Below are 16,135 nucleotides of genomic sequence, written 5' to 3'. Positions count from 1 at the left end.
CCTAGCATGCCCGCTTCCAGGGTCCCTCTTCCATACCCAATGGAAGTGGCTGTCATGAACAGTGTTTGTTTGCAGGCAATGGCACCTGACACCTCTGCTTGCAGCACCCCTGTGTGTCCTGCAGCCATTCTGGGCAACAAAGGCTGCAGGGGGCATCATTGGGGCCCATGAGCATTCGTAGACTTCTTGGCTCAGCTGGGTTTGCAGGAGCAGGGTGAGCATGATTCCAAAGACAGATTCCAAAAGGGTTTGCCCAGTCTTAGGTTGGGCTATTTGGCATTTTCTGAGTGAATTGATTACCTGATTCATTTTCACTAATGGAGATGTTAGATGGTGCTTAGACAGGTTTTCCCTCTAGAAGGTTTATCCTGCTTGTTTTTCTGCAATAACTTTATCAGTAGCTCTGATCACTTGTTATAAAATCCTGCTTGTGATGTGGAGATGGGGATACTTTGACTGTACCATTGATCTTCCTGGGTTGAGTAAGAATGTCTGAAGAGTAACTGTAACTGTGTTTGACTGGCATTTTGTGGAATATTTTTATTTTAATGCTTTTATTACCACATCAGTTATATTAGTGAAATTTATTGTGTTTGCTTGTTGCATGCTGCTTTAGGAGGTTTTTTGCCCTACAAGGTGGCCTACCCTGGGTTCCCACTTGTATGGAATGCTGTAACTGCATTCAACCAAGCTTTGTTAAAACCTTTCTTCAGACTTTCCAGTTCAAGTCAAGAAGGTCAGGGCAGCACTGGAACACATGTCTCTGTCTGTGAATAGGGCCACAATTTATCTATACCTGCTTTAGGGGACTGTCAAGTTTCATACCAGCAGGAAGGTGCAGTAGGAGAAACAGTGCCAGTATTAGAAGTTGAGTTGAGAATAAATCAGTGGGAGGACTAAAATGCTCTGGCATGTGCTCAGAAAGCTGTCAGCAGGCTTGTTGTTATTATTTATGAGCACCATGTTGTGTGTCCTGCACTAAACAAACCGGAAAGGGTTTTCAGCAGTGTTGTCCAAACCAGTAAACCTGGCTTACATCACCCCTTTCACAAACTAGAATTGGAAACCAGGTTTTGATATTTAATTTGAATATTAGTTTGCTTGGAATCAACAAGTCAGCATTGCTGATTTATTGGTTTGTTTAGAAGTATGATAGCAGGAGTAAGAACAGATGGGCTGCATGCTTTAGCATACAACCAGCACCTGATAAGCCAGGATTCGCTGAAGAACCTGCTTCTTGGTCTTTACAAACACTTCCACTGTGAATCTGCTCCTCCTTCCTTCAACCTGAATTCAGCCAACATTCCCCCCCCCCACCCCCACTTCCTCATTTTACTCAGTTTCTAATGTTGACTCTGTTTTGGCCTCCTTTTTCCTTTGGTTTGTTAAAGATAAACTTAGAGAGAGAAAAGCCTAGAGAAAATAAATTATTTCCCAGGCTTTCATGTGTGTTTTGTAGAAATACTTGATTTTTAGTTGGATGAAATATATGTTTATATATGTAACAGAACGGTAGCATATTAAAGTAGATACCCTTCTCTTATTGAAAGCATTGAGTTGATACACAATTTAATCAAGGCCGTGTATATTCTGTTTATATGCTAAAATCATTACACAGCAAGAACTAACACTTTGGAACCTGTATAAGCTATGACAGTGGAGTAGATTTGTTTAATTATCTCTCTGTTAGATTTAAAGATCTTTCCTTTTTTTTTTTTTTTTTTTTTGGCTATTTATACATTGCATGCTGAGTTTGCTGACTGTAGAAGTAAGAATGGAAAAGCTTCCTCCGCCACCTTTGACAATCCAGGTTCTGAGATTTCAACAGACATTCCCCACACATTTTCAAGAAAATCTTTGTAGCTATAGATGTTGAAATTCTGATCAAGATTAATTCTTTATTGTCACATTCTTTTTGTGTGTAGAATTATGGCAGAAGGTTGTTGTTTTTAAAGCTAGCTACCTATATAAATGACAGGTAAACTCACAAGAAACAAGATATTTCAATTTAATATATAAAAAGCTTTATCTAATGTGGTGGTAAATCCTCTTAATTGTTTAAGAACACTGACACTCTGTTGTAGATATTGGCTTTTCACACTGTGTATTCGTGCAGTGAAACCTCATGTAAGTATATCAAGCATGAAGGGTCTCAGTGTATATGCAGATTATATGCTAATCTTTATTTAGAAAGGGCCTTGTAATTTGAGGTGAAGCTTCTTTTTAGTGCTACCTAGTTCTGTGAAATCCTGCATTGATATGTAGACATGTGTTACTGTTAATATAGTGGTTACCAAAATGGCACTCTGAATAAAGCCTTCACATCTTGATAGGTTCTGTGGATACCTGTTTGCTTCTAGTATAATTTCTTTTTCCTTGTAGGAACACACAGTCTTCTTCCAGGTTAGGCTTGTAAATAGCAACTCGCCTATGACAAGGAAGACTTTCCTCCAGGAAATAAGGCAAATTTTTTAATTTTTAAAAGGAGGAATTTTTTCAGGGTCACATATAGTGGCATTTCAGAGATAGCAAGTTAAACATGTTTTTACTTATTTGCAAGGTTGATTTAGTGTGATATCAGACCACAGCATAAGAGAATAGCCTGGTGTTTGATAGGGCTCGTCACTGATTGGTTGTTAGTCTATTGTATTATGCTGTTGAATTATTTATTAGCAATATTTATATACTGATTCTCCTTTTAAACAAATCTTGAGGCAATTTACAAAAGAATAAAAAGTGTAGACAGTAATTTTAGAGAACTGGATCTTTGCACTCATTTGTACTGTAGGGAGTCCTAATGTGCTGGTAGGGGGAGACACAGAAAACAAATTATGTTATTGAGGGAGTTAACAGCATGGCAGAGACAGCAGAATAGCATGGCAGAAACAGAAGATGAATTATGTTTTTGGGGGAGTTATTAACTATGAGCATGGCTGTCATAGTATGCATTCACTGACAGAACTTGGATATGATTCAGTATTAGTTTATATCATCTTTTTGGGCTCATGGTCACTTTTGAAATTTTAAGGCAATGCTGTGGGCATCACAATCAACCAAGTTGCTGTAGATGACATGGTCAATCAAAACATGCCCAGAAAATCAGTCAGATTTTATAAATAAAATAAATAATCAAGAATGTTCATTATTTTTATACTACCTCCCAATCAAGTTAAAGCTTATATTCTTATCTATAATTGCCGTAATAGAACTCACAATTCCAGTGTTTGCAAATACTGCTACAATAAAAATGTATGGATCTGAGGCATGGATCCATATGATTTTTGCAAGGGATGCTAACATATCCACAGTTGAAGCACAAAATATATCTGGTTTGAGGGATATCCTAGGTACACATTTTGAGACTCCATAAGGACCAATGCCTTAGATCCAAGGCTTGGGCCATGGCAGTGCTGGCAAGTTCCACAGCTATGTTTTGGAATGCTATAAATTGTGATCTCCATAAGCACATATAAACTGGATAGTGATTTAGTGAGGATCTTGTGTAAAATTCATGGAAATTCAAAAAGTCTGTCTTAAATTCTCTCAATCCTACTTTTAACCCTACACCATGGAAAAATAAAAGTGTGTCCGTCCAGAGGTGTTGCTTTACTTGTGAGTGGTTTCTTTTCTTTTCCTTATTCTTTCTCCCTTCCCACATATTCTGGCCTGCACGTCCTTTCACTAGCATTGCTACGTTTTCCTCTCTTCCCTGGATGGTTCCTAAGCTTCATGCCACCCTATTTCCCCTACCCTGCTAAGATAGCAGCAGCCTCCTTCTGTCTTGCATTTTTACCAGGAGGCTCACTGCACTGCAAAATAAAGTGCTACTCTCTTTCTATCTGGCATCCACTTTTCATAAAAATCCTCAAAAGATTTTTAGGAAAATGAAGATAGTGGGCAGTTTTTAAAATTTTGAACTTTGGATGAGCCAGGGATCATTATATGGATGCTGAGGCAGGGATGGCAAGTCTATATAGTTGTGTGTATATAAAAGCCACCCTGCCATCCAGCACAATCTGGTATACTAACAAGTGAAGCTTTGGGCAGGAGTATCAAATGAAGAGCCTGGTCTGCTCAGTTTACAGTTACTGGTACGAATTAAATGGAGGGACTAGCCTCAGACCAGATACCATGGTCACAAAAAAATGGGATACTTCCTCCTCTAATAGTACTCTGGGATAGAATTTTAGAAAGTGAGACAGTATATAAATGATAATAGAAACAAACAAACAAACCACTTTATTTGGAACTTAGAAGCAGGTGGATATTAATTAGCCCACAAATGCAGTGCTTTACTTTTAACTCAGTGAACTATCTGGTCATGAGGATGTGATTTAGCTTATCAGTCATTCTTTTAGAGGTCTGGTGGTGTGTGTGCATACTGTGTATGTATCCAAAGCCCCCAGATGCATTTTAATCTCTTGTACACCTCAAGGTTCTTTTCACATACACTACCTACCATTGTGACAAGTGTTTTGTTAATATTTGAAAAGTGGGACTTAGACTTGGAAGAAAATATGTTTGCATTTTGTAATGGCCAGTGCACAATTATTAACTTCCTTTACGCTCAAGGAGTGTATTTCTCAAAGTGCAAAATGACTTTCTCATCTGTTTGGTCAATTCACTGTCCAGATGATTCGTAGACCATTAATGTGAATTTTCCAGAAAAATAGAACTGGCAAATTTTCAGAAAAAAATCCAAAACTTTAATGAGTTTTGCCATTTCTTTCTAGTAGTTTCTGGTATATATCTTACATTTTTTGCAGGACAGTTTCCACATGTTGTTGAATGCATCTTTCCGTCTTGCTGCATGTTCAACATACTCCTGCTCTCAGTATTTACATGTACAATCTTTCTTTCTTCATTGTTTCATTCTAGCAAAGCCCTTCTTTTTTGGCACTATGATTTAGCTCAACATAGTTAAAAGCATAGACAACGAACATATCTTATGCAAATGTTTCTAACTTCCTGAGTTTAAGAGCAGAAATGAGGCACATCTCTGAGGAAAGGGAAACAAACAATAGTTTCAATTTCAGATTTCCTTTAGTTTGTTACTTGACAAATGTTAGCAATAGAGGGCATATACAGGATGTAAAATTCTGGTGCAAACCCAGTCTGGAGCTAAAATTAAAGGGGGTGTAATATTTTAGTTTTCAGTTAAAGAAATTTTAATTTCCCCGTGGACAGTGGATCACTAGGGCTTGTCAAAGCTTGCTTTAGAAGAACAACTTACAGCAATTCATATCCTATGTGTAGCCCATCTAACATGGTTGTTTGTAGCAGACAGTTATGGATAAATGCAGACATGCATGGTGTAGAAATGTTTCCATGGATAGTGTTAGAAAAAAACAACAACAACACCATTATCGCCGTGGTACACATTACATGCATTTCTCATTTGTTTGCCTTTCTTGGTACTATATTTTTAAAGTATGTATTCTACCCTCTTCTTCCTCAGTGTATTGTGTCTTTTCTGTTTAACTTCATGCATTTGTTTCTGGTGTTTCAGTTCCTTTCCTAAAGGCTTCAGGTTTGTTAATATCTATAGAAATTATAGTTATTGGCAAATTTGAAATTGCCCATTTGGATTTTTTCTCCATTTATTAGGTTTCTTAGGGCACAAATCTGTTGATTGAGCCCATGTTGCTTGGAAACTCTGAACTCTGTTGAAACAAGGCTGGGAGGCAGATCTCTTAGTCCTGCCTTTGAGCTTGGAAGGATTCTTCTAAACAGTCTTATGGTCCCAAGGATGCTGTCCCAAAGATTGCTCTCTTCATCATTTAATGAAAATAAATGTTTAGGTATTTGTATTTTCCTGTGGGAAAATATAGCAGGGGAACATTTTCCACCCCACACCATTGTTTGATTGTCATATGGTGATTACTATATCCAATAGTCAAGGAATGTGCTCTCCTTTTGTATGTTACAGTTGCTTGTATTGGATTAGATCCAAAGTTCTTCATGCAGGATTAAAGAAGGAAGGCAATTTTTGGCTGAATTCTCCTGCAGTGCTTATTTCATCTCCTATAAGGTTTCTGGAAGATCCATTAACTGGAGGATTTTCTTGAAAAATTTGACTGGGGAATTTTTCATATGCAAGTTTTCATAGAGTAAATTGCATCAAGCTTTTCAGTTTGCCTATGAAAATTTTCTGACACCCTAGTGCAATCAAATATGCCATCTATATTTTACTTATATAAATAAATACTCTGTGTTAATTTTTGTCCCAGTACACCACAGGTATTTGAACTGAAATATTGGGAGGGGGGAATGAAAGCAGTCCCAATGTGAACAACTAATACTTAGTGTTTTAAACGCTTACAAAAATTGAACATTAGTGTGCATTTTCTTTACATTATTTATTCTTAAGAAGGAAAAGCAAAGGCACAGACTGATAAATTTTAGTAATGCAAAGAACAATGATTAACTACTCATCTACAGCTTTGAAACTGCCAAGCTTGCCTAATTTGACATGCATTCATTGTTTCTAATGACCTTATAAAATGGCAAAATGTCTACAAAACACTGGGAGAATGTTGTTGCCTTCAAACCTTCAGAATATTAATTGGGACCCAGGATGCTGCAAGTAGGAAGAAGGACTTTTTCAAAATTGCTGTCTCCTTTCTTCCAGTAGGAGCATCCTGTGAGTATAGTTCCACCTACAGAAACTCTGGATGCAAGCAGTTGAGATCATTTTCTTCTATCTGGTACATCACTGCAAAGAAATAGTGTATGATTGGCCCCGCAGTTGTATCAAATTCAGCATTAGTGCAGTCACTGTTAAGTTAGTCACAAGCTGCTTAAGACTCTCTTAAGATGAAATCAGAGAACTTGTTGGATTTAACTTTCCGATCGCTTCATCCCAAAATACTGTTTTGGGGCATTTTTAAAGCATGGATCAGTAAGAGATTAGGGGTGTGTGTGTTTGTGTTTGAAAAAGAGAATGAGAATTTGGAAACACATTGTTTTATCAAAGCAGCAGTTAAAAACCTTTGGAAACCTATGAAGCTGCTCCTCATGCCAGTTGAATGGTACTAAATATAAAATCAACAAAATTAGAACCGATTTGGCCTTTGCTGTATAAGCTTGTATAATGCAGAATGACTTAGAATGAGAGGAAAGTTTGCCTGACTTCTCAATTGATAAATTAAACCAAGCTCAAGCTTCATTCATGGGTAACCACAATAGCAACTAAAGCGGACGTGTCAAACATGTTTTAGGTGGAGACTGAATTCAGCAGGTGTGGCTGCACTTACTGTCATCACTGACCCACCCATTTTGTCATTCGTTTTGCTGAGAAGGACAGCGATCTGAACTATTATCTCCTGTTACATACAGGAGATAACAGTGGGGATTTTAGCAGTGGGGCTTCACGGTCAAGCCCTGCACACTGGAAGCTCTGCATACTAGGTTGGTTTTGTACCAGAGTGAAACAGATTATTCAGATCTTTTATTTGAACACTTTATGCACTCAGCTTCAGGAATCAACTTCAGAGCAACTGACTCACTTTAAATTCTTTGATGATGAAACAACTTTTAAAATTCGGCCCAAAAGCTACAGGGCACAAACATTTTCAGTTAGCTATTTTACTAATGTATTCAAAATTTGTTTGGGTAAAAACACATTTTGAGAAACTATCAGGGGCACATGTGCAAAATGGGTACCAGAGAAGCAGTAGCTATTTACAAAAAGTTAGTTACAGGTAAGAGGTACAATGGGAAAATAGCACCAGAGCAGCCAAGAAGTAAAAAGGGCGTATGTCCACAGTGCTGGTAAAAATAATCTCTCTATTATTTATACTTAAATGCATCTTGGAGCATCTCTCCTTTGGGAACAATAAGAGCAATGAAATATCCTTCTTTTAACTAGCATGATAAATGGACTTGCAATTTTTGAACCACAACACACTAAACAAACTTTTGAAACCCACACTTTTTGAATATTCCCCCTTTCTTTTTCTTGGTTGCAGGTTATGCTTCAGAGGAAAGCATCAGTCTGCAGGCACTCACTATCTTCATTTCCAAAGAATGTGTTCAATTCCATCACAGAGTGCAGAAGCATTCATAGAAATGAAGATGGCAGTAGCCAAAGTCCTTCATTTTTCCATTGCCAGTGAGAAAATTTGTTAATATATTGTAATATGAATGGCAGAGGTAGAGCACTGTGGCAGGCACTAAGAATGGTGACCAGGTCCACAGTGGTGTCTGAGGTCTCCACATTACCTGTCCCTCATTTATTCTGACTAGCAGTGGCTTTCCACGGTTTCAGACAAACATTTTTCCCATTCCAACTTGCTGCTAAATATTTTAAGCTCAGGATTTAAACTGGTATCTCCTGCATGTTAAGAGACAGGATCATAGATTCCTGATGTCATACTGAACATTTACAGTTTCTTGCCTCTTAACAGCTGTTTTAGTTCAATGAATCTAGTGTCTTTTAGCAATATGTGACTTTGCATATACTCTGCATTATTGACAGATTTACCAGAGTTGAAATATAGTTTCATCCATCAATAATTAGACCTGGGTAGTTTGTTTTAGAGGTGTCTTTACTGAGAACAAATTAATTTTCTAGAGAACATTTGTAGATATGCCTGCCTGAGACACACATAAGTGAGAGACAGCAGAACATCACATCACATCCTAGTGCTGTGTGTTATCCATCCGTCCTAAAATAATAATTCCACTCTAATGTTTGTGGAACGTGCTTCACCAACAATCTTTTTTGTATAAGAATGTAGTAATATTATTTTAGAATATACGGTATAGTTTGAGAAACCACAATTTAAGTGTGGGAAAGGGTTTCCATGTTGTAATAACAAAGGTAGCAGGTCATTGTTATGTAAATCACATTTGAAAGCAATTTTTATCAACCGTTCATAATAACCTTTTTACAAGCTAGGTAATAACTGGTGTGGGCTGAATATAAAGCAACGTACAATGGTCTTGGAACCTTGGATTTGGATTTTGTTTCTTCCTATCCCCCCATACTATTGCTGTATATATTTTATTCTCATCTTCTCTCATAAACAATTATTTTAATACTGTTGCAGAGAAGAAGATTCAGAGTGCGAGAAAGATAAGAAAATTTGGTACTATAGCACAAAAGTCCAGCTGGCAGAATTAATTGAATGCCTTGACAAAGATTACTGGGAAGCTGATCTCTGCAAAACTCTAGAAGAAATGCGTGAAGAAATTCATCGGCATATGGATATAACAGAAGACCTTACTAATAAAGCACGTGGTAGCAACAAAGCTTTTCTTGGTGCAGCAAATGGTAAGAATCTAGTTTAACTAGTCCTGAATTGCTTCTGCAGTACAATGCGCTAGAAAGCATATTTTGAAGGTCTGTTTCATTGACTTATGTTAGGAAGGTCAAGTTCTGTTGGGCTGTACTGTGAAATGATTGTTCTCTGAGAGCAGTTTTGAATGCTGCTAGAATGTATACATGCTTTAGGTACATTTGAGCCTATTAGATTATTTGAGGGACAGCAGGCTAGCACTCCATTGCCGCCCTTGCTGCTGTTCCAAGGAAAGTGTTAACTACTGTACAAACTTCTTCACATACAGTAAAAACTAGACATGCCATATTCACTTTAATCATCTTTTAATGGTCCACAATTGCAGTGGGATTCAAATGCTATGTAATCAGTCTTCAGATAATAAAAGAGTGCTGTGTTGCACTCTGCTATATCAACTGCAGTAGCAGCTCATGGTCGGTGGCATACTAAATTCAAAACTAATTCAAACATAATTGTAGACTTGGGTTTCAGGACGTTTGAAGTGAAAATCAAGCAAATGAAGTAACCAAGGATGGAGTTACTTACTACTCTGTTTAGTACATAGTGCAAAAATCTGCTCATGCTAAAAGTTGTGTTTCAGTGAGGCAGGTAGCTCTTTTGCTACCACTTTGCTCTACTCTTTGTGCATGCAAGAAAACCCAGTTGATTATAGCTTCTTGTTATGGAGAAATCAGGAACTATGATTAATGGCTTCTAATTGAGCCATAATTCAGAAGTCAGCTTCAAACTTCATATTTTGGAAGCTGTTAACCATAGTTTCACTGACTGGATATAAGACAACATGGTGTAATGGTTAGTGTTGGACTGGAACTCTCGAGATCTGGGTTGTAGGCCCTGCTCAGCGCCAAGGCTCACTGGATGCTCTTGGGTCAGTCACAGGCTCTTAGCCCAGCCTAGCACACTGGGTTGTTGTTGTGAGGATAAAATGGAGAGGAGGTGATACTTAAAAGTTGCATCAGGCTCCTTGTAAGAGGGAGAAGTATAAATACTAGAATAATATGAAACTGTGGCTAACAATGCTTTCTTGGCTTCTTTCCCAACTCAAGTGAAGAGAGGAGCAGAACAGCAGCAGTGTACTGTGTGTGGTTATATAGAACTCTTGTACATCCTGTTTCATTAAGCCAGGATTTGGTGATCTAAATGCAACCCATGAACGAATTCCTTAGAGAATATGTATAAATATTGAATATCATGGTGAATATGCACATTTTAGTGTTAAGAATAATGAATTGTGCACCTTCAGTCAGTATGCATGATCTAGGAGTGTTCATTTCTTGACAACATTTTATGCAATCTGTGTTCAATATGTACATTTTTGCATCAGAATGAATAACCTGCAGGAGGCATTGGATATGGTAGCATAAGCAGGAAATTTTATACATTGGCATAACTTGAGACTGCACGTTGCCCATGCCAACAATTTGAATATATCTCAAGGATTTCACACATTCAGTGAATATGTATATATTTGTTACAAGTCAGAATTGCTTCCATTTCAGAAGAGAAAAGGAAATAAAAGGCAAAACAATATTGGTTAGATCCAGAGGTCCAAGGCACGTCTGTTCACTGTGTGTGCTTAGGGCAAGGGTCTCAAACTCACGGCCCACGGGCCAATTGCTGGGACGGGCAGGGCACGGGGAAGCGGACCTGCGGCCTTCAAAGCACCAGCGGCGCCCGGGCCGGCCTCCGGATGAGCAGCCCACCACCACCGCGGTGGTGGAATACTTGATACGACCCAGCCTCACCCAGACTCTACTTCCAGCGGCCCCCAAGTAAGTTGAGTTTGAGACCCCTGGCTTAGGGAGTTGCTGATTTTTCACATTTGTTTGCAATTTACACTCCCATTGAGTGGGGAGATTTCCCTAGTGGCTCACTGGGGTGCAGCAGATGGAAATAGCAGGAAAATGTGCATCTCCACCCACACAGGCAGAAGTTTTTTTTCTACATGTGCATATTTTTAATCCAAGGCTATAGCTTTTGTAATTTCCACTCTTGAACATAGCATCTAATACTGTAAAACAAATTAGTTTTTTCAGGTTTTATTTTGTAAAAAACAAGTCTTGAGCTTTTGGAATGAAATAGCAGTCAATTTTAAATATTTTTCCTTAAGCTCATAAAGATATTATTGATCAAAGTAATATGTGCAGCAATTTAATGAGTAGTTACAAACAGTTTCATTTTAAGATTTACTTAAGAAAGCATGTCTTCAGAAAATGTGAAATCCCATGTTGTGTGAGAAGACTTCCACGTATACAACAGGACTTTGCTTTCCTCTTCACTGTGCACTTTCTTCTTTACTCTGCAAATCTGATCTGTATGGTCACACAACTCTCTGAAGCAGTTTTTGAGGGCACTCAAGGGGTTACATGCTGTGAGGGGAAATTAGATGCAATCCAGGATGCAGTACTGCTTGCTTTACATGTGACTCACACCTTCTAGGTGTCAGGGTCTGCGGTGCAGGGGACAGGCTCAAGACTGATGCACTGGGACCAAGGGAACAGAATTTGAGGCAAGAGTCTGAACATAGTCCAGAGTCCAATACTGAAGGCAGAGGCAGGGTTGTAGTCAAGGAACAGGCAGGTGTTTGAAACCAGGAGTACATCGCAGGGCAACACAAGGATGCAGTCACAAGCCAAAGGCCAAGAACCAAGAAGAAAACAAGAGTAGTGAGTGGTACCAGAGGCAGGATAACTGGATGGGATTCAGGATAACTGGACTGAAGAACCGGGGACCAGGGTAATTGGTACCTGAGGCAGGACAACTGGACAGGATTCAGGAGCAGTGAAGGTGTGGCACGGCGGGCAAGACAGCAGGACTCATCAATTTGGCGAAGCAGCATATGGCAAGGCAAGGGTCAGGCAAAATCCCGGAACTGAACACAACTATCAGGAAGACCTGCATTGCTGAGGCTAGGTAGCAGGGCACAGTGATCCAGCTAGGCAAGAAACCAGAGCTAGTGAGGGTCAAGCAAAATGTAGGAGCTGAAATGCACTCTATTAAACAGGAAGGCATGTACTGCTGAAGTGAGGCAGCAAAGCATCACACAGCAGAATAGGAACCCCATCAGGCAAGAATGGACTACAGCTAGCAGGAAAACCTGCGTTCCCGAGACAGCCGGGGGAGCAGTCCAGATTATGATGCTAGGCCACCAATTGGATTTGGTACAGTTCTGAAAGGAAAATCACTTAAGAAACATGAAAAATGACATTGTGTAATTCAACTTTTACACTTAAGTTACTAAACACTAAAATGCATTTTCTTTTAATGCTATCTTCAACTTCTTCATGGTGAGTTGCCACAATGTATTAAAATAGTGCTGTGAAATTTTAAGTGTTATCTTGTGCTCTTTGAGTTGAAAAGCATAGCTGATAACTCCAAGAAGAGGAGGAGGAGGAGGACGACGACGAGGGGATAGCTATAGCTTTGCTATTTCCCCCAAAGCTGCAATTCCAGTTTTAACATACTTTTGAGAACCAGTTCATAACTGGTACCAAGCCAAAAAAAAAAAAACCCCTTCACTTTTCTGTGATACTTGGTTGTTAGTACTGTCCATCTTCAGTAGACGTGACCACATCCCTTCTAACCCAACTATTAGCCAGTACAGAAAGCTTTACTGCATCACTGAAGTCTGGCCAAGGGCATGTACATTCTGACATTATTTGTCTGCCTTTTCAAGAAGTACAATTTGCGTAATGTTCCTCTTTTTAATATAGAGACTGCACATGACTATGTAGCCGTACCCTTTTGTGCCCAGTTTGCTAAAAATAGCAAGCTTGACTTGTTGCAGTCTAAGGTGTTAATAGGCATTTCCACATTCCTTTAACACACAGCATTTTGCTTCGGTCATGATCATGGGTACAATTTCCATTCCTCCTCCTCTGGTATTTTTTCACGTGTGTCATATTCTATTTTACTATGTTCCTCTCCTCTCTTACCACTCTTTCTAGATCATTTTCCACATCAGTCTTGCCAAAAGGTAAGGTATCACTCTCACACCTGTTTTGGCCTCATCCCAGACATGGCCTCATAAGGTCTTTGTTTGATATCCCCAGGTGAGCAGTTTTTCATGGGCTACGAAATTTTAAATCACCTGACCATGTTTCTGTTTGTATTGAAGCCAGGCATGTGTTCAGTTCCTCAAACTGTCTTGATTTGCATTGTGACAGGTTTTGCTATACACTATTTTCAAGTCATTCTTTTCTTCCTTTACCACTTGTTGACAAATTTATGCTCATTGTTATCCTTGAAGATGCCATTCTCTTTATCCTGATACTCAAGAATGAACTTATATTCTCATTATCCTTACTTTTTATGTCTAATGAGTCAGTCTTAGCAAATTCATTCTGAAAAGATCATTCGTTTGATTACCAATGGGAGCTTAGGTCTTAGCTGGTGTAGTATACTATTTTCAACAGTAATCTTTGATTTCTTTTCTAAATAGGAAGAATAAAAATGCTGAAAATGATATTTTGTCATGCTATTCTTTCTACCATGCCCAGTACTTGAATATGTCCCAACTTACGTTATATATCAAAAGTGTATTTACAGACAGTAGAGCATGGCTTTATCCACAGGCAGTATTAGAGATGGTATGCTTTAGCTCTTCTCCTGTAAACACAATACAGTTCCTTTTCAGTCCATCTTTGGACTTTAGTTCACGAGATGTAGTTTGCGAAAATGCACTTTTGAAATAAAGTTGCTGTGTGGCATTTGTCCACTTGTAAATTTGCTTGGTTCCTCATAATACCGAGTGACATTGTTTTATGAAAGAATGCTAAGAATACTTCTATGTTTGATGGTCAGATTAGGTGGGATCAGTTGTCCTGTAAATTCTGCTAATCATCTCTCTTCACTGTGCTAGAGCCCAGAGTCCAGCCTTAGCTAGTATGTGTTTCCTTGTGGAGAACCACAGTACTGACTACATCTAGCCTGGAGACACGCACTGGAAGTTGCATGTGCAAAGAGTACAAGAATCTCTCCTGTAGTCTGGCCCCTGTGCCAAATTCATTTTACATGGATCTGACGGTGGTGCACAGGGATGCTTCCAGAAGCGGAGAGGGGGGAAAGCTCTGCTGCAGCCAGAGTGATTGCCACATGGTCCTTCAAGGCTGTATTACATTTTAAAAATCTGACCTCGGTGTCTTGTATCTCTTTTTTCTTTTACTTTAGAAGAAATTCTTGAATTAATTAGAGCCAGAAAGGGGGAAACTTTGGAAGATAAAAGTTCAATAGATGATGATACGGAAAAGGAAAAAACTGGTGTTGAAAATAAAGACAGTGCAGGGACTGATAATGACAAAGAAGAACTTTCAAATCAGCAGCTGGATGTAAGCAAAGAAATGCCACCAGACGAAAGTTCTGAAAAAGGAAGAAAGGAAGGTAAACAAGATGCTCTTGCGCAGTTAATACAGTAAAAAACCCATATTCACTATTCCAGTTACTGTGGTTTTAATACCAGACCCAGTGCTCTGGAGCGCAGCCCCCTCCAGTGAGCTTTTCTGCATTGTGAACGTCACGTGCAGCTGCACACCCAGTCCTGTGCCTGCCCCACGCTTGCTATGGGGTGGTGCACTGTTCCAGGCTGACTGCGGTGACAGCTGGAAAGGGAAGAGTTCCCCACATGGCTATCTATGGAGAGACACAGCACTGCCCACCGCCATGTGCCCGTCTGTGGCCAGTACGCCACATTCTTTAAAAAAACTCATTTAATTCCTGATGGCAAACTTGCAAATGATCAAATCCACCAAAGTTTGTTTGTTTGTTTATGTATTTATTATTAAAAGCTTTTGTATGCCATCCTTTATATAAATATCTCAGGACGGCTTGCAGCAATTCAAACACAATTTAAAACATCTAGTGATTAAAACAGTGATCCTGTATAAACAATAAATAGACATCAAATAAATCAAATCAAAAAAGTTAACCTGTGAAAGTTGAGATTCAATTGTATATAATGATTTCACTGGTAGTATACATGATTTCATGCATCTGCTGGGAGGCTTGGAACCTGTCCCTCACAGGTAGGGGGTCTATTTTATATCTGTTACAATAATGTTCACTCTTAGAGAACTTTTAAATATTTAATGGTTTATTTTTGATTTGTCAGTTTTTTCTGATTTACACAGACGTTTCGTCACCATAGAATCATCTGTATTTCCATGCTACAGAATGGATCTAGTACATGCATTTTTCACAAACTTAATTTTGCACTGGCTACAATTAGCCATCTTTGTAAGCTTAAAATGTCTATAAAGGTTTATTATGCATTTTACTGTAGAGTCAGTCGATGCTGGGGATAAAAGTGATTCTGTGACATCACCTGTTGAAGGTAGCTTCACCAATCCTTCGGGAGAGGCTCTTATTTCTGAAGAAAAGAATTCAATGGGGTGTGAGTCAGAAATCCTTGACGATAATGAGGGGGAGAAGAATTCTGCATTAGAGGTCCTCAGAGAAGTTTCAGGTATGGAAGGCACTGTATAAATACTCTAATTTAGAGGACAATAATAGTTTTGTAATTGATCGTCTACTAAAGCCATTCATGAATAGCCATGTGCTATTCATACTGCCTGTTTTCAGGGCAACATCCTCACTGCATCTGAATTTATCTTTTGATTTTGACATTTTAGAACCTTCTTTTTTATATTTTAAGTATTTTATATTGTATTTATTTTATTTAAACTACTACAATACAAATAAATAGGTGCTGTTGGGCAGCATTCAAACACTTTAAATAAATAAATACACTGTAAAGAAAAAAAATGCAAGATACATATGCATATGAACAGTGAATGTATCCCTCCACCAGGACCATGGTGTCATTTATTCCTTCATTT

At 38.7% G+C, this 16,135-nt stretch overlaps 1 protein-coding gene across 7 annotated transcripts in view; it reads left to right on the top strand.

The window, feature by feature from the left end:
* BPTF (bromodomain PHD finger transcription factor) overlaps positions 1–16,135 on the top strand; it is an 80,776-nt gene that overhangs the window by 15,156 nt on the left and 49,485 nt on the right. For 6 of the 7 annotated variants that reach the window (XM_044449461.1, XM_044449458.1, XM_044449455.1 and 3 more), the window contains exons 3-5: positions 9,054–9,277; positions 14,472–14,681; positions 15,580–15,762. In XM_044449461.1, the coding sequence (XP_044305396.1) occupies positions 9,054–9,277; positions 14,472–14,681; positions 15,580–15,762 (617 nt within the window). The remainder of the gene's footprint in view (positions 1–9,053; positions 9,278–14,471; positions 14,682–15,579; positions 15,763–16,135) is intronic. The other variant, XM_044449460.1, reaches the window with a different exon arrangement.

Source organism: Varanus komodoensis, unplaced genomic scaffold, assembly GCF_004798865.1.
Source record: "Varanus komodoensis strain SLA01 unplaced genomic scaffold, ASM479886v1 scaffold59_1, whole genome shotgun sequence".
NCBI classification, from domain to species: Eukaryota; Metazoa; Chordata; class Lepidosauria; order Squamata; family Varanidae; genus Varanus; species Varanus komodoensis.
This window is presented reverse-complemented; position numbering and strand designations above follow the sequence as displayed.